The 24,985-nt window shown below is 40.9% G+C and overlaps 1 protein-coding gene across 1 annotated transcript; it reads right to left on the reverse strand.

Annotated features, from left to right (window-relative positions):
- Positions 1 to 2,643: 2,643 nt before the first annotated feature.
- Positions 2,644 to 24,638, reverse strand: LOC124287662 (EGF-like domain-containing protein 2). Its single transcript, XM_046724165.1, has 15 exons — positions 24,566 to 24,638; positions 20,417 to 20,494; positions 16,368 to 16,612; positions 15,677 to 15,758; positions 14,692 to 14,996; positions 14,214 to 14,304; positions 13,797 to 13,925; positions 13,477 to 13,614; positions 12,582 to 12,805; positions 10,886 to 11,034; positions 10,637 to 10,776; positions 10,339 to 10,429; positions 9,773 to 9,944; positions 4,608 to 4,728; positions 2,644 to 2,858 (listed from the first exon to the last, which is right to left on the reverse strand). Exons 2-15 carry the CDS (start codon positions 20,478 to 20,480, stop codon positions 2,644 to 2,646), a joined length of 2,166 nt encoding a protein of 721 aa, XP_046580121.1. The 5' UTR covers positions 20,481 to 20,494; positions 24,566 to 24,638.
- Between the last annotated feature and the right edge of the window lie 347 nt (positions 24,639 to 24,985).

The following is a 24,985-nucleotide window of genomic DNA, read 5'->3' on the forward strand; positions in this document are numbered from 1 at the left end:
TTTATTGTAATTCGTGTTGTAGTGTCAATCGTATCAACGACATGGCAAGACTTTTCTTTTTGGAGGTAACGGAGTTTTGTCTCTTTACGTTGCAAATGTATTTTCAAATATATTTATACGAGGACATCATAGGATTAGGGATTAATTGATTGTGCTGTGCAGATTTGTAAGACTGATAGCGACAGTAAATGGATTTTTATCGCATTTCAAATTTCTCCAATTCTTCGGATTGTAAATCAGGTAATGAAAGAAAACAGATTTAGCTTCAGATGTTTTATCAGTTGTCAGGATAGTAGTACACGCAATATACCACAGTTACAGGGCATGGCCACTCCTAAACTTTATGAAAACGCTACTAAGATGAAAAAAGTCCACGAAACACAGCTCCCATAGGATTGAAAACACACTAACGATTCTACTATCAAATAGTCACAATAGACCAATCGTTCCTCAGATTAAATATACTACCTATCAAAAGTTTAGACTCAGTTATGGCAATGTCAGTATCTTGGAGGAAAATAGCAATCGTGTTAAAAAATCAGCAACAAACACAACATCACTCATTTATGGTTTTAATCCGTATGAAATGAGGACGTGTACATTCCTCAAAACTTTTGTAAAGAACCGTAAACATGGGTACTGTGAAAAAGTGTGTTTCAAAAGTCAATAATGGGTATGTCCAACCCTGGCTCTGGCACAAGCATCGCACCGACGTCTCATGCCACGTACCAAGTATCCAAGCTGCCTCTGGGGGATGTTCTGCCACTCTTGTAACAAGGCATTTCGAAGCTGGTCAAGGGTAGCAGGGGGAGGAACTCTGGCGTAAACACGGCGTCCCAGCATGTCCCACACATGCTCTATGGGGTTGAGATCGGGTGATAACGCTGGCCATTCCATACGATTAACCCTGTTCTGCTGCAACCACGCTGTTACGATGCGAGCTCTGTGGGGCCTAGCGTTATCATCTTGCAGAACAGCCTGGCCTGGCATGGCCCGCAGGAAAGGAAGCACCACAGGAGCGAGAATCTCATCGCGATACCTCTGACCCGTCAAGTTCCCATCCACTACCACTAAATCGGTTCGTCCAGTCATTGAGATACCGCCCCAGACCATAACGGATCCACCTCCAAAATGATCGTGTTCAACAACGTTAGCGTCAACGTAACGTTCTCCCTGACGTCTGTACACAGGTATTTGGCCGCCTTTGAAGTGCAGTTTGAACCTGGATTCGTCGGTGAACAACACACGTGACCATCTGCCTGCACCCCATCTCAAATGCCCATTAACCCAGTCCAATCGAGCCCGACGGTGACGTGGTGTAAGAGGGGGCCTAACGGCAGGACGTCTTGCACGCAGTCCAGCTCGACGTAACCGGCGCCTTATCGTGGATACAGAAACATGACGTCCAGTGGCGTGTCTGAACGTATCGTTGACTGAGGTGGCTGTGATGTGTCGGCTCCTGAGAACGATCAATCGGATGTAACGATCATCCTGTTGCGACGTCACTCGTGGCCTACCCGATCTTGGCCGATCCTGGACAGAATTCGTCTGTTGAAAGCGTGTCCAGAGGTTGGAAATGGCCTTCTGGGATACACCATGACGCCTGGCTACATAACGTTGTGATTTCCCATCTTGTAAGAGTGCCAAGGCTTGATGTCGTTTTGCATTGGACAAACTTCTCCCTCGACCCATGCTGACGGAGAAGTGAAATTTGGCCCCTATCCTCACTGAATCAATTTCAAACCGTGTATAGGTGAAATGCACGAGGTTCATACTGCAACATGTTGTGATGCACGTGCTCACACCGTGCATGCTCATGGCTGCGTTTGGCTTGACAATTTCATGACATTTTCATCATTTTCACCAAAATTGTACCAGGTATGGATTTCAAAATCCTTAGGCATCAAGGCTACGAATATGCCGAACAGTATTTCGAGTTATGCCTTATTCCACACATGTGAAAAGTTCATTAGTTTCGGGCTATTCAAGTAGTCAAAAGTTAATTGAAATAGGGTAATCTGTTAACAGGGGTGAGTCTAAACTTTTGATGGGTAGTATATTTGCAATGGTCAAAACGGGTGCATAGGTTGTTTTGCCGGACATTCAGTTCGACAACAAGGATGGGTGTGCATTCTTCACCAATCTTATTTATCCGGTCTGGTTCACAAGATGTGAAACAAACAGATACATGTGTAGCAAAACATATCCAATCTCACTCATCTTAATCACATGGTGTATTAAAGAGGAAAACGCCGAAGCCTGTCAAATCTGTAACCGTGGCAATGCACCTCGACGCAATGGGTCTGTCTGGTAACTAGACGCAAAAGCCAATGCAACAAATAACTACAATGACGCAGGTGTTTTTTTAACAATACACACAAGGACATTGCATACTCCAGCCGACCTTTCATCTATTGCTTTACAGCTGTTTTCTGGTAGCAACATAGAAAATGAGAGTTATATGAAAATAGATCAAGCAGGGGAATATATGTGAATGCTTTGATACAGCACAACCGACATAAGCGGATTTTGTGTGTGTCTGTGTTAATTAAAAGAAAAGACTTGAGTGCATTTAAGCGATATACTTTCCAATAAAGATTTGTTTGGAATATAAAGATTATTCCAACAACAAATTAAACTGAATTAGTAGCCGTATGGATAATGCTTGTGACTCTTTTCGGACTTCAGGTCGTCCTGCTTGTCTTCTTGCTTGCGTCTTTTCTTCATCAGCAGGAAGCACATGTACATGATGACGATGATAAGCAGCAGGGTGACGACGCAGACCACGATGATGGCCGGGAAAATCACAGACATCTCCAGGAGGCAGTTCTGTGCAGTTGGAGAAACTTCAGTTTCGGCTGGAAAAACACATCAGTTAGTTACATCTCCTTTTATATATGTGTTTCGCCTGTTTTATGGTGCGTGATCATCGATCTCATCGCCAGTAAGTCTTGACATATACCATTATAAATTATATCATTGTTCAGGTTACGTCATCCTCGTTGTGATATTTTCACAGTGATGAGAAAAGTGATATCTCACTGTAGTGATGAGCACTTTTCTCACTGTTTAGCATGTAATAAATCTCAAATACAGTTCACTGGATTCTTTTTTCATGCTTGACACCAATCGAAAGAAGGTGCAGGGTCCAGTTGAATTTGGTGACCTTGACATATGTTTTAAGGTCACGGTGACACATTGAAGATTTCAGCAGACCATCACTATCATTCCGCTTTAATTTTGGGGTTCGAATCCCCACATGGGCACAATGTGTAAAGCCCATTTCTGGTGTCCCCCGCCGTGATGTTGCTGGAATATTGCTAAAAGCGGCAGAAAACCAAACTCAGTCAGTCTTTAATTTAGAATTGTCACCTGAGGAGATTATGTCAACTTAGTCACAATAATTGTATATTTGAATATTTGCACCTAGTTGTTTCCTGTTAATGAGATCATTTAGCTTGCATTGGCAAATACATACAAATGTTATTGTTTATTGTGGAATATATGTTTGGCTTCAATGCAAGCCCAATATTTTGTGATATGCACAACACCACAAGTGTTTATGTGATAGTGTAAAAATCATGTTGAAATAACAGATTGGCCTTCCTAACTTATTGATATCTATTTACCTTCATGGATTGTGATATAGCTCAATCATTACTTTATTTATAATGGCTTATTGAATATATTACCAGGACTTGTCAATACTTTTTCATTTATAACATAGATGTGTCCATAGCTGTTACATCAAGTGATTATAATGCTAAACTTGTATATCCCAAATGTTATGTATGACTTTAAAATCAAATGTACATGTATTAATGATATGAAATACAAAATACAATAATGCAATCAATGTAACATTTTAGTGTTAAGATTTTTTTTTTTGTTATTTCAAAATAAAATTATTAAATGAATACTCCATTGTAAAGATAGTTTAGAATAATATAACCATTTCAGTCAATGGTGAGTAATGCCCAGTGTGTCGAATTTCTTAACTATTCACCTTTTTTGCTTAAAATATCAGATAAATGTTAACATGGATGTACTTAAGGGAAGATATTTTAATTGTCAATGCAGTAGAATTATTCAATTATTAGAGGAGAAACTATTTAAGCCACATATATCCTTAATTTTATCATAAAAAATACATAACATTGGTGCAAATATGTAATATAATGTTACACATTGTGTCATAGCGGAAAAAAATATCCTCAGTGACGCATGTTTTTTAATACTTATTTTTATAGCAAAACATGTCATTAACATATCGGAATTTCGAAAACTATTACAAATTATGAAAATGAGGGATCATGTAAAATGTTTGCTGATTTTCCCATAGACCTCCATTTTAAAAATCTTGGCTAACCAAGGAATCGGTAAGACTCCATATCTCAAGAAAACCCACAGCACCCCCTGCTTTTCTGGGCTTTTTTGCAAAGACAAACGTCATACATTAAAAATATACCAATTAGATAAAAAGTTTAATACTAAAATTTACATTACCAGCGAAGATCCTTAAAATTGCATGAGGTATAATATGTCTACATTTAATTGCTGACAATAATTCAGTTTAATCAAGATGATAGATGCAGGTGAGAACATACTGTTTGTCTGCGATGCTGAAGTGGACTCATCTTCGAAGTAGACAGTGTGGTTGGCTGTTGCCTCAACTCCGCCGGTATTCGTTTGACGCTTCTTCCTCCTTCCGGTTGCTCCGCATTGTGTCTTGAAATAAATACACGAGGCACATACATACACATATATACTCAAAAAGACACTTTACATCAATTTACAATCTGAAAGGACGCAATATGAACCTTTGGTACATATAACAGTTTTTTGGGTTTTTTTTATGATAATTTGTATTGACACTTTTTATCAAATTCATATGTCATCAACAATAGATTGTATGTCGAAAACTGATGCAACGGCAGTTTTAGGTCGAGGTTTTTTGTTACAGGCCCTCGTGTCTTTGCGAAGATTAAAGACTAAGAAAAATATTTTTGAGATGCCCCCACCCCCGCCCCCACCCCCGACTCGAAATGCTACATTTTGACAAGGTCGAACACTTCGGTGCACCCCACCCGCTTGCTTTGCCGATCACTACGCTTCCATCGCAACAATCGGCATGCAATCCGCACAAAACGGGGTGTTATCGAAGCCAGCCCACTGATTGGTCAACGCTTGTAAATCTGCACATTCTTTATTAATTTTCGTCGTCTGCTTAAGGTAAGAATATTTTTAGAACAATGGCTTCTCAAAAGAATGCATCAGTTGTAAATGTCTTCTGAACAAGGATCAACCAACCAGAGGGCTTGTTTCGACCACACACCCGTTTTGTGAGGACACATCGTCATCCATTGTCATCAAGATCGTTTAGTAGATAGTCAAATTCGGGTTTCTATCGACAGAAATAACAATAAAATATAGTTGCGGGCAACGATGAGGTCTCATTGGCTTTACTTTCTATCTATTGCATCTGAGGGCTAGATATCATCGTCCAAAACGGAGCCAGAACACATGTTTTGACAGGCGAGCGGATCTTTCAAATACAGCCGGGGTCACGGGGGTCATGTTAAGTAGTTCCGGAGAAGAAAAGGCTGTATCTCAGTTGTTCTTGGGTCTACGATCAAAACAATTAGTGTTCTGGAATCACCAGGACATCATCTACCATACTGGTTGGAGCAAACTACTCAGAATAGCTGAAAAGAAAAATAACTGCCAAACGGCACGTTTTAGCGACTTGACCCGTCCAGGCAAGATTGTTGGGTATTCGATTGTGCACCTGTACAAGAAATTTGGAAGTGTCGGAACAATTAGTTCTAGAGATATTTGCTGTCAAACGTTGAAATTTTGGAATTAATTTTGAATTATCGCCCCTTTGCTATTGAGCCAAGAGCCTAGAGATTTTTAAGGGGAATATCTACACCTCGGTGCGCATCTGTGTGATTTTTTGTAAGTGATTCGGAGCATTGGTTTAGGAGTTATGTTTGGTACAAACATCGGCGGAATAATAAATAATAATAATATAAATAATAATCCGAACGATTACAATAGGTCTCCTGCCTAGAGGCAAGGAGCCCTACAAAATCGGTAGGTTTCATAAAATGTGATCGATAGACCAATTATCCATGATTATCTTTACATTAAGTTTGAAATCGATTGCATGCGATGGTAGCGTAGCGATTGGCAAAACAAGCGGGCGGGGTACAAGTGTTCGGCCTTGTCATAATGTATTGTACTGTGCAGCATTTCCAGTCGGGGGAGGGGGGGCATCTCAGATGTTATATATTATTTTAACATCTTTAATCCTCGCAAAGACACGAAGGCCTGTGGTTTGTATGTACAACCTTAGGCTGCAATCTGCCTTTGCAGTTGAGAAATGTTCTCATTACCTTACAATATTATACGTCGCAACTGTATTGATTTGAGCAGTAAATAGACCATTGATAAATAAAGTCATTTGTTGTACCGGGGCGTAAAATAAGGCTTTACGTGATCCAGTGATCTTTACGCCTTCCCATCCTATCGAGGTTTCTGCTCGGTATTATTACGTTCGTTAAGACTTCATTAGGATCTAGTTGCCCATATATCATAATATAAGAACATACATTCATCATTCTGTCTATAAACGTTTACTGGTACTTTTAGATAGGGCAGAAGAAGTGGGACACCCAAGTAGGTATTAATAAATTACATGCAATAAAACCCTACATTGGTTACACCTACTTGGGTTGTCAGTCCAGATTCGAAGAGGTCATTATGCGCCGATGTCGCATTGGCCACACTAGATCTACTCACGAATATTTACTGAAAGGCGAAGATCCTCCGTTTTGCATCCCTTGTGATTACAGAATCACAGTCAAGCATGTCCTGCTTGACTGTGTTGAATATTCCATCACAAGGGATAAGTATTTTAATGTCAAAACATTGAAGGATCTTTTTTATAATGTTAATTCTCATTTAATAGTTGAATTTTTAAAAGAATTAGATTTGTTGACTGATCTGTAAAGAGCTAAATATTTTATTGTTGGTAGTTTATATTAGTAACTGAGATTGTTTCTGGCTGTACCCTCAAAGGGGGTTGACGTAGCGTAAAATTATTGTCCTCCTGAGAGGGTACGTAAGCCCCCAAACTTTCAAAGTCAATTTCAACTTGCCAGGATTTTTAGACGTAGCATTCTTGTCTTTTTAATTGAAGCTATCATTTCTTACAATTGCCAGCAGCTGAAGGGATGGTGTAAATCCAACTAGGGTCCATGCAGGTAGCCAAGGTACTGTAAGTCCCCATGGTCCCTAGTTTGGTGATCTACCTTCTGGTGTTGGCGATCTATACCTTGTTTTTATATTGTATTGTCCAAATAGTGTTATCAGTTTTAACTCTCCATACTAGTTTTAGTTGTAATTGTGATATTCTAGTTGTTTTACTGTCCTTCGTCGGCAGGTTTTTATAATATACATATGTTTCATTTCAAAATCAAATATGTTCTCGTCACGATATGGCTGAAATATTGCCGATGTGACGTTAAATAATAACTCACTCACTCACTTTTAGATAGGCTATGTCCTTTTTCGAGTTTGTATCGCGGCTATTAGTTCAGTTGTTTGAATGCTAGTAATGGTATTATTATGTTTTACAGATTAAAGATGAAAATGCAGCAGAGAGGGTTCGGATGATCCTGGCACAGTCAGGGTAGTAAGGCTCATCGTCACTCATCGTCAGCTCAGGGCTCTCGCCCTATCTACACGCAGCCCAGACAGCGAATGGGACTTCTCCGAGGAAACGCAGCCTAGTCGAACCCACCAAGAACTTTCCGGAGAATATGAAAGCTCTCAAAACACTGCAGCCTTCTGCATTACCCAGAGTGTCAGAAGGGCTGTGCTCCCGGTGGAGAACCTGGGCACTCTCCTCATCTGCGCCAAGAGATCAGGAGGTACCAAACCAAGGGCACCGAGAACAATAGGGAGCCTGACGACAGTGTACTTAGGATACAAGCGAGATATTTCAAAGGCGAGGTCCGCATATTTAGCATGCTTGTCCTGAATCTTGCCAATCATGTTGCTGTCAAAAGAGACAGAAAATTCAATGATATAAATATATACATTGACTTTATCAAAAAGGACAAGATCCACAAAGGTTTAAAAGCATCATTTTCCATGACGCCCTGGACTAGTTCAGGGTCGTACCATGGATGGACCTTGGAATCAAAGCCACAGGCATGGCGCAGACGATAGTAAAAGCAACGGGCCATGCCATCATGTCGTTTAAGATATGGTATTTGTGCCAAGGAAGGGCATCCACTGACAAGATGCTGGACAGTCTCTGTGAATTCATTACACAACTGGTGCAGTCACTAGGCGCACCAAGTTCATGTGGCTTTCCCATCCTTACGAGGTACCCATTCACAACTCGGTGGACTGCACGTTGCTGTACCCGCCAACTAGGTGTTTGCACGTATTCATGTGGCCTCCGTCCGGTCATTTACCAACTGATTCGTGGGTTCTGTTAAGTGCACAGGGCTGTGTACTATACATTAGGGGTTGTGACAACACTGAAAGAGTCGGCACACAAAGTTGACTCAAAGGTGGGCTTGATCCCGGCACCTTAAACTTGCTGGATAACTAGTCTGGTGCCTTAGACAATTCGCCCACACGCCCCATGTTTTTCTTACTTTAAACAGGAACAAACCTTATTACGTTTGGAACTTTGAAGGATCCCAGTTAGCTAGCACAGGAAGGACAACAATAAATGGATGAACTCATTATTAGAATGAGAGTGACGTTTTGGCGTAGGTTCGAACACCCTTATCAAGCAAGTGATAGTGTTAGAATCTACACCGAAACGCAACTCTTCCTGTAATGAAGAAGTTGTTCACCCATGTTGTGTTATTCTTCCTTACTGCTCGAACTTCTTAATACCTCTCAAAGAAGTTAGCTGGCATAGATTGTTTCAGGCACAATTGGCCTGATCACTATATAATGTGTAGGTAAGTCCCTTTTCATTCAAAGTGTTTATCTTTCTCTAAATTTTAATCGTAGCATACTTGTTCATTTAATGTATGGCTACTTTGCTAAAAACAATCGCCAACACCTGAAGGTATGATGTAAATCCAGCTAGGGTCCATGTAGGTAGCAAAAGTACTGTAAGTCCCCATGGTCACTGGCATGGTGATTGTTGTTGGCAACCTATAGCCCGTTTATATATTGTATTGTTCTATTTAATAATAGCATTTTATGATAGCATGCTAGTTGTTACCGTCATATCTGTGATATACTAGTAGTTTTACTATTCTTCGACAACAGACCTTTAATTTCTAATTGTATTGTTCTATAAAATAACAATGAAATGTTCCCGTGACGATATGGCTGAAATATTGCCGATGTGACGATAAATGTAAACCCACTCACTCACTCACTCACTATATAGTGTTGGTGCATTGGAATATGCAGTCCTGACTCTCCCTAGACACCGATTCCATTTTGTGTGAAGGTTAAAATAGCTGTAGAAAATATATTAACGGTCCACTGAAATCTATAATAATATTAGGTGTTCGATAACAGGGTAAACATATTGTGCGCTACCAGGAGCACCTGCTATTCACAGAAAATCCCTAAAACAGTGAGTATTTAGAGCCCGACACTAAACAGCACAACTCCTGCCATGTGACAAAGACAATGAAACAGATTAATGACTATTGTATAGAAATTCAGAGATTCACCTGAGTACAAGTAAGAACATATGTGTTGGAAATAGATAATCTCCACGTACCAACTGACAGCTAGCTTGATCCCCTGCGAGGCACAGCCTGTATTTCATATCATGGATCACAGCTGCAGGTCCTGGTCGGAAGTAACCTGGTCTGTACCGCATACAAATCCTCGTGTCACTGACTCTGCGTGGATAGGAGTGCACGATAGCCTTGCCGGACTCGTCGCTGCATCTATAATAAAGACAAATAACCATTCCAATTCCGGCCTCACCAAACATACGTCTACTGATAGTTGGTAATGGAATCATCTCAGAATACTAGATTATGCTTGACCATGATTTGGGGAATGAAAAGGTTTCGTCAGAAACATCCTGTTTGTAAATGACCACTGTAGATCATCGCCTGCATTCCATGCAATGTTACATTAATGAACTGACATTTGTATTAGACTGAGTATTAGGCGTCACGTTGTCAACATTCAGATATTGCAACACGAATAAAGCTTCAATTTTGAATTTAGAAATCTCATCGATTTTAACATATATGTTTCATGCCAGTAGATTCAACAACAGTGAAATGTGAAGAATTTGGGGTGATTATGGAGACACCTTTTCAGGGTTCTTACCCATCATTTCCATACACCACTGCCTCTTTTCGCGAAGAACCCCTCTGACCATTATGGACGATTATTCGGATCAAGCCAATATATGCGAAGCCTGCAAAGATTAATGATTAATGAAAGTGGCACAGGCGTGGAAATCAGGCGTTCAAATGGTGTTTCTGTTTAATGCTGTTGTCAGCTCTACTTGAAACATGTCGTGAGGTCTTCCTACTTAGCATTATAATGTTGTTACCATGGCAACCCTGAGTCTTTCGCTGTTATTAAAACCCCAAACCGATTGGACATTAAAATTCAAACCTACCCTCATCCGTTATGTCTAAACACAATTGGTAGATTTGGTTCAGAGGAAGTGGACTATCTATAGGGCGGCCGTTATTGAGCGTGGGGGACAGCTTCACGCCCAAAAAATTTAAGGTCTCTTGCTGTTTGTTGATATTGTCCCTGGAATAACAAAACAATCAATTCTATATCAAACATACAATCCACACTTAAGATTCAGATATGTTATTATCAGTTATAAGGAATTCCATAAATCTGTTCCTCTACTCACGTTGCTGTGTCTGCTAGGATGGCATCTGTGGAGATGGTTTGTCCTGCTTGGTTGACACAGCATTTAGCGTACACAACTTCATCTGTGGCCGTCATCATGTTAGGGTTGTACTGGATGCGGTATGGAATTGTATAACACACATTCCCATCCTGCTGGACAAAATGACGACACAATGCATTATGGCGAAACTAAAAGGAAGTATTCCTCATCGCCTACCTTTACTATGCCCCTTGCATTTAATGCATGTCATGGCAATACATGTATGTATGCAAAAGTAAATTTCACAAATATACATGCATAGCAAATCTTACATATTAAGCGGTGTCTTGCCTATTTTAAATAGTTCTTAGGTTTATCAGCGATGTACATCTGAATGAATGATGTCATCTATTATTGCGTATATGGATATCCCCAAAAGCGATATTTTCTAAATAGAAAATATATGCAACTTTTTGTGGACCAGGTGTATTTATTCGAGAATAGAAACTTTCCCCTCTCTTACCATGTTTAAGTTTAATAATGTAATTCTTTGGAGATATCTTTGGAGCACTGTGCATGTAACCCACATGTCTCGTTACGACGATGATTTATTATCTATTTAACAAGGGACAGCACTGCCCTGTACACCTTATCTCGTGGTGCATAAATAGAACCCTTTGAATTTTGTGTCATGATACTTGTTAACATACTTTCAGTCATTTATAACCTCCAAAACATAATGATTTTTTAGCAAAAGTAAAAATTCCCAATCGACCGGGTCATGGGGGGGTTGTTTAAAATTCGAGTATTTTAAAACAATAATTTTTAATGCTCAGCTTATATTCATGATAACTGCATGTTGAATTTTGTCAAATCCTGTGTCAGAAACTGGCCAGTGAGGAGAGTTTCTGTCCTTTTGGGTTTCCAGAATAAAATTGTGACGTGTTCTTCATGAACGCTGTTTGGAATCCAAATCTGTCCCTTCTTATGATCCGTTTACATGTCAACATATCCGTGCGTTCTTATAGTTGTTAGAAAGGAATCAAAAACTACATTTCTACTTTAATCATTTAGAAACCGTGCTTGGTGTTGCAAATATATATTGACACATGAGACAGTACTGGAAAATGTTTCTGCTGTTTCAATTGCAGGTTTACTTTCACTGAGCTTAAAGGCACTATATCGATAACGGTGAAGTGTTTCTCTAAACATAAATAATGCTTTTCTCTCAATAACACTAACTTTCACCCCTCAGCGAATCTACCATCTACCATCTAATACTTACGAATTTAGATTACAATATTCAATGTAAAAGTTCGAATGGATTAATGCAACGTTGCATTTAATCGACTCTCACGGCGTCCACCGACCGAACATTATTTCAAGCGAACCCCATAGAGTTATGTCCCTTGGAGCGCTCTTTGCAAATCCTACGCACAGCTTGTGACTGAAACCAGTTCTGCAAACACTGACAACACCGCATGCGACAGTTTTCGATGTACGAAGCAATTGTTTCCATTCCATATATGGCAAGTATTCTTGGGAAGCTGTTCGGGTCGAAGTTTCAATTATCGCGTTTAGGCAAGTCGTAAGGGATAATAAGTCTTTTATTACATCAATTAGAAGCTAAAGTTAGTGCATATGCCCCAATACATATAATATTGGCCAAAATATTGTCGAAAATGTGTGACATTGTGCTTTTAAGGGACAATTATACCTGTGATGTGGCGTTGTATGTTCCACAAGTGCCACTGAAGCCGACAGTGAGACACTGGCCTTGTATATCCGATGGGATCCTGTTTTGATTGTCAGTTATATTTCCAACTAGATCGGCAGTGCATCTATTAGAGGTGTAGCCAGAGACGGTGATTAGAGGCCTGTATGTGTTGATAGGGTTCATGCAGATCGTCATCTTGTTGTTGTTACAGGAAGTGATGGTTGCTAGGCATTGGCAATATGGTCATCAACATACGAAGTAACAGATATGATAAGCAACGGTCTATGAACACATGTTTACGTTTGAAAATGTATCCATGTAATGTCTAGTGTTTTATTGTCAGAACGGTTCATGGTTGTCAATAGACACAAGGTCAGATCCTGCAAAATGATCGTATCAATCCCTTTTCAAAATACACCTGAGGTACAAATTTGGACAATTATGTTTTTAAGTTTGTTTGCCGACTTTCTAGATTTATGACTGCGGTCTGTATGTAATCGAGTCTGAACCCGACAATCCAATGACTAGCATCATGACAGTCTAGTCGTAATTGGGATACGACATGTGTCAACTAAGTCAGCGCGATCCCCTTTTCGCCTCTTACGACAAGCATGGATCGCTGAACATCTTCACAGGTCATCACCACAACCAGATGAAAATTTGACAAAAAGGTAGTGAGGAAACATTTCATTCGGAAGTCATAAAAAGTAACGATGACACGATATTTGGTTAAATTAATGTCATCATGTCCCATGCTCCATATTCTGTTACAGTTATAATTAGACCATAGTAACATGTCTGTATTAAGATCCGCAGGGACGCTGAAGTGTCTTATTTCATTCGATTCAATTATCAGCATTTACCAGAGAATTTAAACTGTAAAATATGAACATACTTCTCTTGAGTTCGCACTTCCCTTCATCACCACTGTAATAGCCCGAGTTACACACACATGCGCCAACTGACCCATCTGAGACGCACCGACCCTTTCTTCCACAATCCGTGCCAGCACAGCCTGTGCCATTGATGTTAGCTGCAATGGACACACAATAATACAAATGTCGCAAGCTCCGCGCCATTACATGTTCGGACTATAGGAACCGCCGCCATATAGCTGGAATATTGCAGAGTGCGGTGTAACATTAAACTCACCTTTACTAAATGATGAAAATATTCTCAGTCCTGTACGAAACGCCAAGCGCAGCTACAACTTACATTGAATAATCCCGCAGTTGTCCCCTGTTCTGTCAGGAGCGGTGGAACAGTCACAAGTCGAACCGCTTGGCAGACAGGTCCCCGCATCGCAAGTAACACCGTACCGGTTACAGTTGAATGGAACCGTGCCTGAAATAAGGATGGAAAAGCAATAAGTTCGACACATGTGCAAAAATTAACGGCCAAGATTTTTTGGGATGTTTTGGAGGGGTTGAAAAATAATTTGACCTCAGGTTTTACGCGCGGTCACACACGCAAGCTATTCCCCACGCAAGCTATTTTTTGAACGAGAGGGGGCCACTTGCTGGTAGAACGCCCGGGTGTTCCAGAATTACATTTCATTTACTTATGTTTTTCAGTGGTTCATTACATAGATGGAAAATACATGCTCAATGTTAGAAACAACACGCTACTTACGATCGTCGTCTTTGATGCATCCCTTGATGGTGATAGGATCATAACCCGGAGCACTGATTGTAATTGAGAACTCTTCAGTTGACTCGACAACCTTGAACACAATACATGTATAACTTCAAGAAAGAAAGATGGCATACGACATCACTACAGAAGGAGAGGGGTGTGCACCCCACTTCTGTCCGGAAAGTTTATTGAATGTCCATTGAAACTCTCGTTAAAACCAAGTGTGTGCCACACACCCCCCCCACCTTCTCAATAGTGCCACCACCCTTTTTTCATAAACGCTGTTTCAGCCCCTGGTGTAAACTCTCATTATGATCAGGTATGTTCAAGATACCTCTGCACAGATCAGACAATAGGCAAATATCATATTGAATAGCGAGCATGAGCAGTCAGATCGCATCCACCATCGCTGTCGTCACTTGTCTATACATAAATGTTTGTCCAAAACAATGAAGTTTGGCTGGACTGGTCTTACCAAATCATCCGTGATGGGTACTTCCAGGTAAGCATTTCTCTTTCCGTCTTGAAAGGTGAGGGTTGTGACACTGTCGACGTAGTCGCTGGTTGAATCTGCATCCACGTCTGAGTAGGTCACTGACGCATTCATTGCAAGCGTATCTGATGATGGTCTCCTTATTCGTATGACCAGTGGGGTCAGGCTCTCTTTGACACATGTTCTTGCATTTGCGCTGAAAGCCAGTGGCGCATTTGTCGTCGGAATTGTCGTGACCTCAGGCGGAATTGTCGTGACCGCAGGCGGAATTGTTGTCGTAGGCGGATCTGTTGATGAGGTGTATTTAAGGCATAATTAAGGCATACCAAAGCTGCCGATAATTCAGTAAAAGTGAAAATAGGTGCCAATGCACATCAAGCCAGGCATTGACACAGTAAAGGATGATATGTCTATAGTTTTAACTAATAGTTCAATTCCTGTGGGGATACAAAATACATTGATGATATTCACCAACGCACTATTTTGTCAAGGAGTACATGTCACATACGATAACATACAAGTTATCAGTTACCGAGAGAGAGGCGGAACATTGATGAATTCATCATACCGCTGTATTGAAGAAATGTTCAATACCTGATTTTGATTCATGGACTCATGTTAGTGATATAGAAGGACAACTGACTAATTATTTAGCAGAAATTTATCCGTCGCTTCTAAATAGAAAAAGTAAGTGTCTCCCATTTTGTAAGTGTTGATACTTCTGCTTAACAGTTCACTGGTCATGATCAGACATTCGTTACCATACCAACTGGCATTACTGAATGTAATGCCTGCTGGCTGTAACCCAAAATCAATATATATAACAAAGTATGACTCGCTCTGTAATAGGTTGTTACAAATTACAACCAAGCTCAACTGGCTTAAACTTAATGTTACTGCACATAATCAACTATAGCAGAGCGAAACAGGTAGTCGTTCATGTAAACTTATATAAAACTATCGTTACCCGAAATGCAGAATAATACATCAAGTGGTGTGTATCCTATGGCTGAAAACCTTAAAGTGAAGCTCTCCTCGCCCTCTGTAATCTGCAACAGAATAAAACAGTTAATTACAGTAACGATTAAAGCGCACGCCTATCATAAAGCTCGCGCCTTAAAAAGGTCAAATGAAGGAAACACAAATCTAACTGTCCATCCATTTGTTTACATGTTATTGAAGAAGCTGTCGTAATGCCCACACCAGATTTAACACAATAACACCTTAACAATAAATGAAGAGGGTTCTACAATTATATACAGGATAATCTGATTCAGCCTCTGAATGCTCTAATTTCTACTGTTAGTAACTATTGTTTCTTTTCAAGGACAGATGAGTTTAATTTGCCCTCTTTCTATGAGAAAGGTTTCAGAAAATTTCAGCTAATACTGATGAAGTTAATATTTCAATCGAAAGATTTATGATTTTTGGCTGTGGCTTGCATAATTTCCCAGCGCCGCTTTGTATTCACATGGTTTGTTGAGACGTTTTATATGATGGATGGTTCAATGGAATATATAACAATGGTAATCTGTTATCTTTGTGTCGGTTGCACCATTTCAGTGATGTCTTGAGTGTGCAAAACATTCCAGATTCAAACATTTATTTATCAAGAAATGAGTATGTAAATACATATCAATAACTCAATACAAACATACCCCATCATCGACAGGATCGATAACTATTTGAAAATTGGGTGAGACAGTGAATGTTCCGGCTGTTCCCATCGGAAGGGTATAATCCGCCGGGAACGTGGCGGAATCATCAAGTGTTTCAATCGTAAATGAAGGTCCAAACGCTCCACCGCTTCGAATAAGATTGAATGAAATTGGAGTTCCCTCCTCAAGTGGAATACATCCCGTTGAGGGCGATAAGTCAGTTGTAAAGGATGGCAGTTGAGCACCTGAAGAAACGAAATAAATTGATCATTGAACGGCATTTAATTGTGGGATAAATCTTAATCATGACATTCTATATTAACAGAATTTATTCGTGTTTCTCCAAGCACTGTTCAATCGAACCATGTGAAATAACAAGGTCAAATGTCTGGTAGCTATTAACTAATGCATTGTAACCAAAGCATGGAAACAAAGCACCGCTTCAACGCCCCAAATTGCATGTGTCCTACCTTTAACAGTCGTGGAATTCACCTGTCAGTTTTCCAAGGATACCAAAGGCATGTAGCTTTACACATAATGTATCCAGCAGTTCGAACTAATTCGGATAAAACATTGACTTTAAACACAAGTAGTAACAAATCGATTGTTGTGGCCTTGTCCGTGTTGGTCTACATATATCAACGGAGCAGTGCTCGGAACAGAACAATTGTTCCAAAAAATAAAATCATAAAATATCCATTCAAATGTAGAATGGTAACCATGGGAACGTGTCAACAGGCATGTGCTGCTTGATAATTGTGAATCTGGCAAAACAAAACTGGTTTGGGGGAACCAGAGATTTCCAACGATACCACAACACCTTGATATACCTCGGGTTGACGTATTACAAATTTTGCCTTTGACATCACTGCTCTATTAATGAATGAGTCCAGCCAACCCCCTAGCCCCCTCACAATACACCGACAGCCTGAGGTAACTGATGCCATGTGATATAATGATATATAAAGGGACTCAATACAAACGTGTCAATCTATTGGCATTTCATATCTTAATTCACAATGTAATAGGGTCATCTCACTGAGATTTGCATTCATCGTTGAACTTCAGATGACCAAATATTTAACAAAATGACTGACCAAAGTGCCCTCCTGTCCATTAGCTTATTTACCATGAAACGTCAATCTTTCACGTGATTCCGTGAATCATTTTCAAATCCAACTAGAATCACGCAACCTTATCACCAAATAATACCATCCCCAAGTGGATTATTCGATCCTGAACTCTGCAACAACAACAAAGGAACACAAATGTGGGTTTCAGAAGTTTATGTATAAAATAAATGATAAACAGATCATGATAAATTGTTCACATTCACTAACCAAGATTTATCCTGACACACATGAAAGAATTGAATGTCAAGGTGAAGGTCACCTGTTCTCTATGTCATGTATACCATGATAGTCCGGAAGAAATCAGATTTTAGACTGGGGAATGTCCACCGACTCTTCCTGAAGTGCTTGTGCCAACTATTGGAGGTTGCTGACGTGGTCGCAGACGCTGATCAAGAGCATCCCATAAATGTTCGATGGAGTTTAGTTCTGGAGACCATGAGGGCTAAAGCAGTACTTGGATGTTGTGGTTCGTCGAAAAGGCCTTTGTCAGTCTTGTCGTTTGGGGTCGGGCGTTGTCGTGTGGAAATATGACTTGTCACTAACTCAAACAGGTCTTCATTGCTGTTGTGGCCATACCCTGTGTCATTGACGAAACTGACAGGAGGAACTGGTTGTCTCGGGCGAATACCTGCGCCGCGGAGACGGTTCCTTACTGTCTGAGCAGAAATCCAAGCCAATCCTGGTAATAACGTAGTTGCAGTGGTGGTCGTAGTGGCCGTGGTGGTCGTGGTGGCCGTTATGAGTCTGTCACGTAAGAAATGAACCCATTTGTCAAGCGTGGTGGACCGCATCTTGGTAGAATACATGCCAACACCTGTTTCAGATAACTGTTCCATAGACCCCTGTTTCCGACAGCTGTTCCATAGACCCCTGTTTCCGACAGCTGTTCCATAGACCCCTGTTTCAGATAACTGTTCCATAGCCCCCTGTTTCAGGTAACTGTTCCATAGACCCCTGTGTCAGATAGCTGTTCCATAGACCCCTGTTTCAGGTAACTGTTCCATAGACACCTGTTTCAGATAACTGTTCCATAGCCCCCTGTGTCAGATAACTGTTCAATAGCCCCCTGTTTCAGGTAATGGTGCTTGACGATACGTGGAAAGAATGGCTGCGGCCGACGCTCAGTTGCCTGACTACAGTCGGCAGCTGTTCCATAGACCCCTGTTTCAGATAAGTGTTCCATAGACCCCTGTGTCAGTTAACTGTTCCATAGTGCCCTGTTTCAGATAACTGTTCCATAGACCCCTGTGTAAGATAACTGTTCCATAGTGCCCTGTTTCCGACAGCTGTTCCATAGACCCCTGTGTCAGATAACTGTTCCATAGAGCCCTGTTTCAGATAACTGTTCCATAGACCCCTGTTTCAGGTAACTGTTCCATAGAGCCCTGTTTCAGGTAACTGTTCCATAGAGCCCTGTTTCAGATAACTGTTCCATAGACCCCTGTGTCAGATAACTGTTCCATAGAGCCCTGTTTCAGATAACTGTTCCATAGACCCCTGTGTCAGATAACTGTTCCATAGACCCCTGTTTCCGACAGCTGTTCCATAGACCCCTGTTTCCGACAGCTGTTCCATAGACCCCTGTGTCAGATAGCTGTTCCATAGAGCCCTGTTTCAGATAACTGGTCAATAGACCCCTGTGTCAGATAGTTGTTCCATAGACCCCAGTGTCAGATACCTTTTCCATAGACCCCTGTTTCCGACAGCTGTTCCATAGACCCCTGTTTCCGACAGCTGTTCCATAGACCCCTGTGTCAGATAACTGTTCCATAGACCCCTGTGTCAGATAGCTGTTCCATAGACCCCTGTGTCAGATAACTGTTCCATAGAGCCCTGTTTCAGATAACTGTTCCATAGACCCCTGTGTCAGATAGCTGTTTCTTAGACCCCTGTTTCAGATACCTGTTCCATAGACCCCTGTTTCAGATACCTGTTCCATAGCCCCCTGTGTCAGATAACTGTTCCATAGACCCCTGTGTCAGATAGCTGTTTCTTAGACCCCTGTTTCAGATACCTGTTCCATAGACCCCTCTTTCAGATAACTGTTCCATAGACCCCTGTTTCAGATAACTGTTCCATAGACCCCTGTGTCAGATAGCTGTTCCACAGACCCCTGTGTCAGATAACTGTTTCATAGACCCCTGTGTCAGATAGCTGTTCCATAGACCCCTGTGTCAGATAACTGTTCCATAGCCCCCTGTGTCAGATAGCTGTTCCATAGACCCCTGTGCCACATAGCTGTTCCATAGACCCCTGTGTCAGATAACTGTTCCATAGACCCCTGTGTCAGATAACTGTTCCATAGACCCCTGTGTCAGATAACTGTTCCATAGACCCCTGTTTCAGGTAACTGTTCCATAGACCCCTGTTTCAGATAACTGTTCCATAGCCCCCTGTGTCAGATAACTGTTCCATAGACCCCTGTTTCAGGTAATGGTGCTTGACGATACGTGGAAAGAATGGCTGCGGCCGACGCTCAGTTGCCTGACTACAGTCGGCCGATGGCGTTGTTGCTTCTGTTAGTCTTGGCATGTTTTCACTTTCCACTTGCTGTGCAATTGTGATGGCAGTCAAATAGAAACCCGTCGTTTTTATAGCCCAGATATTAATGTTTCACGTTCATATTATGCTGTGTTTGACTGCCACGCTCGCAGGTGGCTGAGTGTTTGCGTTTTCCCCCACTTTTTTGGCCGTACTTTATTCTACACGTACAAATCTGTCTGGATGCATGTAGACATGTGAAATATATATTTGGTATTTATTCTGTATTGATATCACTAAAACACTGTCAGACATTTCCTGATTTTATACTTTTTATCTTATTTTGGCAGGACATATTTTGTAACAGTATAACACTGAATTAGCACTGCATCTGTAGCAGGTAAATGGGCCAAGCTATCAAGTGCGTTGCCTTACCTCCTTTCTCCACATGGCACACCATCAGTACAACGACGAAGGTGCAGATGGTGTTTAAGAACATCTTCTCAGTTGTTCCTGAAAAACACAAAAACGACTAGAAACATATCTTAGAATCAGTTTTGTTTGAGTGGCATTCTAGAAGTTGGTGGTATAGGGATGACAAGACTTTATTTTAACAATGGCGACGTTTCGGTATAGATTCTTATACCGTTTTCAAGCATGTCACTGATGCTTGAAAACGGTATAAGAATCTATACCGAAATAATATAATTCATTTTGAACGACAAGGTCTGTATGTTGTTCTTAGTTGGCGACTTTAATTAAAATCCTCTCAAATCCCATGCATATTTGTACTGTTTGCAACCATCCTGTAGCATGACTGACGTCTTTGTTGAGGTACGATCAGCCCAGTCACTGATGTAATAACCTCTTTTGTATAATTAGCAACTCGTTTCCAGTGTATCTGCATGTAGTCATACTTCCACATCTTGAATATCAAGACAGATAAAGTGATTGAATTCGACCGAATTTCTATGCACTATAAATATACTCCAGAAGATAATTAGGGCATGTGCAAAACAGTTAATTACAGAGGTAAGGCATCGACTAATGGCAATGGCTGGTTTAGAACATGGATATACTGTGTATCAACAGAACATGTTGGCGGTGTTTGTAAGGGTGCATAAACGAACGACGAAAGGGTGTGTGCATTTTAGAAACCATTTTAAACTTTGAGATACCTGATCCATAATTGGTCATAACCTAGTAGCCGGGAGAATGTTTGGTTGCTGGATTTAGTCACGAGACAAAAGGTGAACCAGTCTGTCGAGCAAGGACACGACCATTGGCCCCAGTCTGTTGTCCCTGCAGTACTGTCAATTTACCATTTCATGTACAGTTAATGCAGGAGTAGTAACCCCTCCTCATGTCATTGCATATGCATCCCTAAATCTGTCAGGTCACTTCAGGTTGTTGGTTGTCAGAATACCATACGCGATGGCGGATAACGATTCCTAATCGTGTGGTCAATGGCTTGACAAACAGTGACCACAAAATTTAAATTCATATTCTGCTGGTCCGATCATGAAGATACTCCTGAACACTGTTCCAAAGTCTGTAAATGGCCGACACATCGAACATACAAAGTCTGCAAATAACATGCCTGTGTTACACCGAACAAACTGACATCCCCTCGTTGAGTTCTATCAGTCCGAAGCATACTTTATACCGGTATATAGTAACGAGCAGAAAAATTGCGACAAAAAACTTTATTCTGTGGACTCGATCCTACTATCAAAAAAAGCCGAAATACATTGTTTCTAGCCGCCAGTAGCTTGCCTCGTTGGTATGGAATTATTTCCCTTGGGTTCCGGGATGGCTTGATCACGTGACCTCGTTTCTCGCAGACGATACCGAAGCTTTGTCATGACGTTACAAAACAACAGAAATCGACTCTTGGCATATTATGAAACAGGTATTACATCCGTAACTAGACTCGTGAAACTGACTGGACTGCATCGGGCCTCTATTTACCGAAATTTGAAGAAATTTGACGCAGGGTTAGGGACAGAGCGACAGGCTGGATCTGGACGTCGTGCTACTCTTGGGGCAAATGGCAGAAGACGTATCGCGCGTCTCGCAGCGGCGTACCCAAACTGGTCTGCAAAACAGCTTGCTGTGAAGGCGTCAAGTCAAGGAACCCCTAAGGTATAAGAATGGACAATCAGAAGGTCTTTAAAGCAATCTGGATATGTCAAGCGAGTGCCGAAGATAGTTCCATTGATGACAACAGCACATATGGAGAAAAGGTTCGAGTGGTGCAGAGAAATGCAGGGTACAGACTTTTCAAATGTGATTTTTACGGACGAATCAAAGTTTCAGTTTTATAGGATCACAAGAAAGAGGAAGTCAAGAGGTGGACGTAGCTGCAAAATGGGTCCGAAGTTCTCACCCAGTGTCACGGTTTAGGGTGGTATAGGCAAACTCGGGGTAACGCCGCTGCTAACTATTACAGGAAGGATGGATTCACGCAAGAACTGTCAACTAATACAAGAAGGCATAGTGGAATCCCACATAGGACAGAGTGGAATACCTTTCAAACTTTTACAAGTGCACCTGAACACAAGTCAAGACACACCTGTAACTGATTTGAAACGAGTCACGTGACCTTACAGAAATTTCCAGCAGCATCACCAGACCTGAACCCAATTGAAAACGTGTGGCAGATTATGAAGGACAAATTAGAAAAGTAGGAACCGAGGAGTGTCGTTCAGTGGTCTAATCTCATCAGTCAAATATGGGTGGGCCTACCCCAGGACTACAAAGACAATTTCATTAACAGCATGGGACGCTGTATTCAGCAGTGCATCGAGGGAAACGGTGGACTAACAGACTATTGACTTGCATAAATGTAAACTTTAGTATCCAGAGTGGATGTATGAAAATATAACTGAATTTATCAGTAAATAGATTTTGAAACTACGTCTGTGATAAGTCGCATTTGTTCTGCTCGTTACTGTACGTTCATCACGCCGGGGGCTACAAGCCCCCGTCTTATTACTAATATATCTTTATAATAAAAGCAAAGATCATATTTGTTACTGTGGATATTAACAGTCGAACTTCGACAATACTAGTGACTCCGACGTTGCTTTGGAACTTTCCTTGAAATGTCAAAATATATCGATAATAACCCCTGCCAACGTGCAAGGGGGCATTGCATGGTTCACGTGGAATGTGTCTGGGTTGTCGAGGCGTTTAGGTTTGGTTCCCAACCCGTCCATTGCTGACTGTCATTTTCCAAGTTGATCATTCAAAAAGCGTCAGATCATGACAATCATAAACCCTTACAGTTTTTAGAGTATATGCAGTGAACCTCCTGTAAATCTGCAACTTGTTTGTAAGTTTAGTTAAAACATATAAACTGTTCAGAAAGATCAGCGCCACTCTTCCCGAAGATCCGGGAAATACTCTTGGAGGGAGCAACATGATGTCCTTATCCGTTGTTTCTGGACTCTTAAAACACTATCCGTATTTGGACGCCCATTGTCATTTTGATAATAATGCATAAACAAAATCTCATCATATAGTCGAAATTGTACACCCATTAAACAAACTTACATTGTCTTAAAAAGTACACCTTCAGTGGTGTTCTAGATTATCTACTGTAAATCCACATGGTCCCTAGTATGGCGATTTACTTTCAGTTGCTGGTGAACCATAGCCCGTGTTTCTATATTGTATTCTCCTGTACTGTAGTAATGTTTCAGTGCTTACATGCTAGCTTTAACTTGCTATCTGTGATAACCAACTTTGTTTACCTTGAGTTGCTGGTGAACTATAGCCCGCGTTTTATATTATATTATCCTGAATTGTAGTAAATGTTTTAATGCTTACATTCTAGCTTTAAATTTCTATCTGTGATAACCAAGTTGTTTGACTCTCCTTTGTTGACATATTTTGAATTGAGTGAGTGAGTTTTGGTTTTACGCCGCTGTTAGCAATATTCCAGTAATATCACGGCGGGGGACTCCAGAAATAGGCTTCACACATTGTACCCATGTGGGGAATCGAACCCATGTCTTCAGCGTTATGAGCGAACGCTTTAATCACTAGGCTACCCCACCGCCCCGTCAAATTTTGAAAAATAACTTTATTTGTTATTAAAGTATATATTGCTTTAGTCACGATATGGCTGAACTATTGCCAATGTGACTTTAAATTCAAACTTTAAACTCACTCACTCTAGATAACCTACAATGGATATACGTACATGTATATCCCTCCATGCGGGTTCCCTACAGTGGTCGTAAGAAGGGATCAGGTAGTCATGCTATAAGTGACCGCGAACCCCAATTGTATGAATCATTGGTCACAATATAGATGACTGTATTGTCTTGTCCAGAGTTGGTTGCTGGCTGCAAGCAGTGGTCTTATCGAGAATGTTGCTGATTGTGACGATAAACAACAAAGAGTGAGTGAGAATGGGTTTACGCCGCTTTTACCAATATTCCAGCAATATCACAGCGGGGGACACCAGAAACAGCAAGGAAGCAAATAATTATAGGATACAAATATGGAAACGATTCGGTTTTCATAAACTTGAGACATGTAAAGGTGTCGAAGTAGGTGTTTGTGTCTACTTACCAAGATCTGCCGAAAAGGTGTTCCAGATGTTAGGCCACACTCTGAACTGGGAGGTTGCAGCCCTCTTCAGAAATGTGAAGAGACTGATCGCCGTAAGAGGCAGGGGGCTTATATACGTATTACTCCACCTAAGAATCGCCCGAGCTTCTCGTTATGCTTTAGCGCTCTGGATGAGTGAGACAGTTTCAAACTAGTTGTTACTAACAAAAGAAATTCTTAATTCATATATGCCGAACCAATTTATACAAAATGTGTTTCGTCACACCTTGTAATCATTCGGTGCATGTGGCTAGTCTTGCGAGTCCGTTCTGGAAGTTTTGACAACGATCTATAGCAATACGAAAGAACGATGTAGAGATGAAACACAGCGAGTTTACCTATCGAAATGAAAGGTTTCCATTGAATTGTGTCAGATGCGGA

This window comes from Haliotis rubra, unplaced genomic scaffold (assembly GCF_003918875.1).
Source record: "Haliotis rubra isolate DU_JTF1 unplaced genomic scaffold, ASM391887v1 Scf404, whole genome shotgun sequence".
NCBI lineage: Eukaryota > Metazoa > Mollusca > Gastropoda > Lepetellida > Haliotidae > Haliotis > Haliotis rubra.

Excerpts from the sequence above, each read along its gene's own strand:
- LOC124287662 (XM_046724165.1), bottom strand. The coding sequence starts at position 20,480 with ATGTTCTTAAACACCATCTGCACCTTCGTCGTTGTACTGATGGTGTGC. Across the intron at positions 12,806-13,476 it reads GAAGTGCGAACTCAAGAGAA|CAACCATCACTTCCTGTAAC; the intron begins GTATGTTCATAT and ends GCCAATGCCTAG. Across the intron at positions 2,859-4,607 it reads TTCAGCATCGCAGACAAACA|CCGAAACTGAAGTTTCTCCA; the intron begins GTATGTTCTCAC and ends GTGTTTTTCCAG.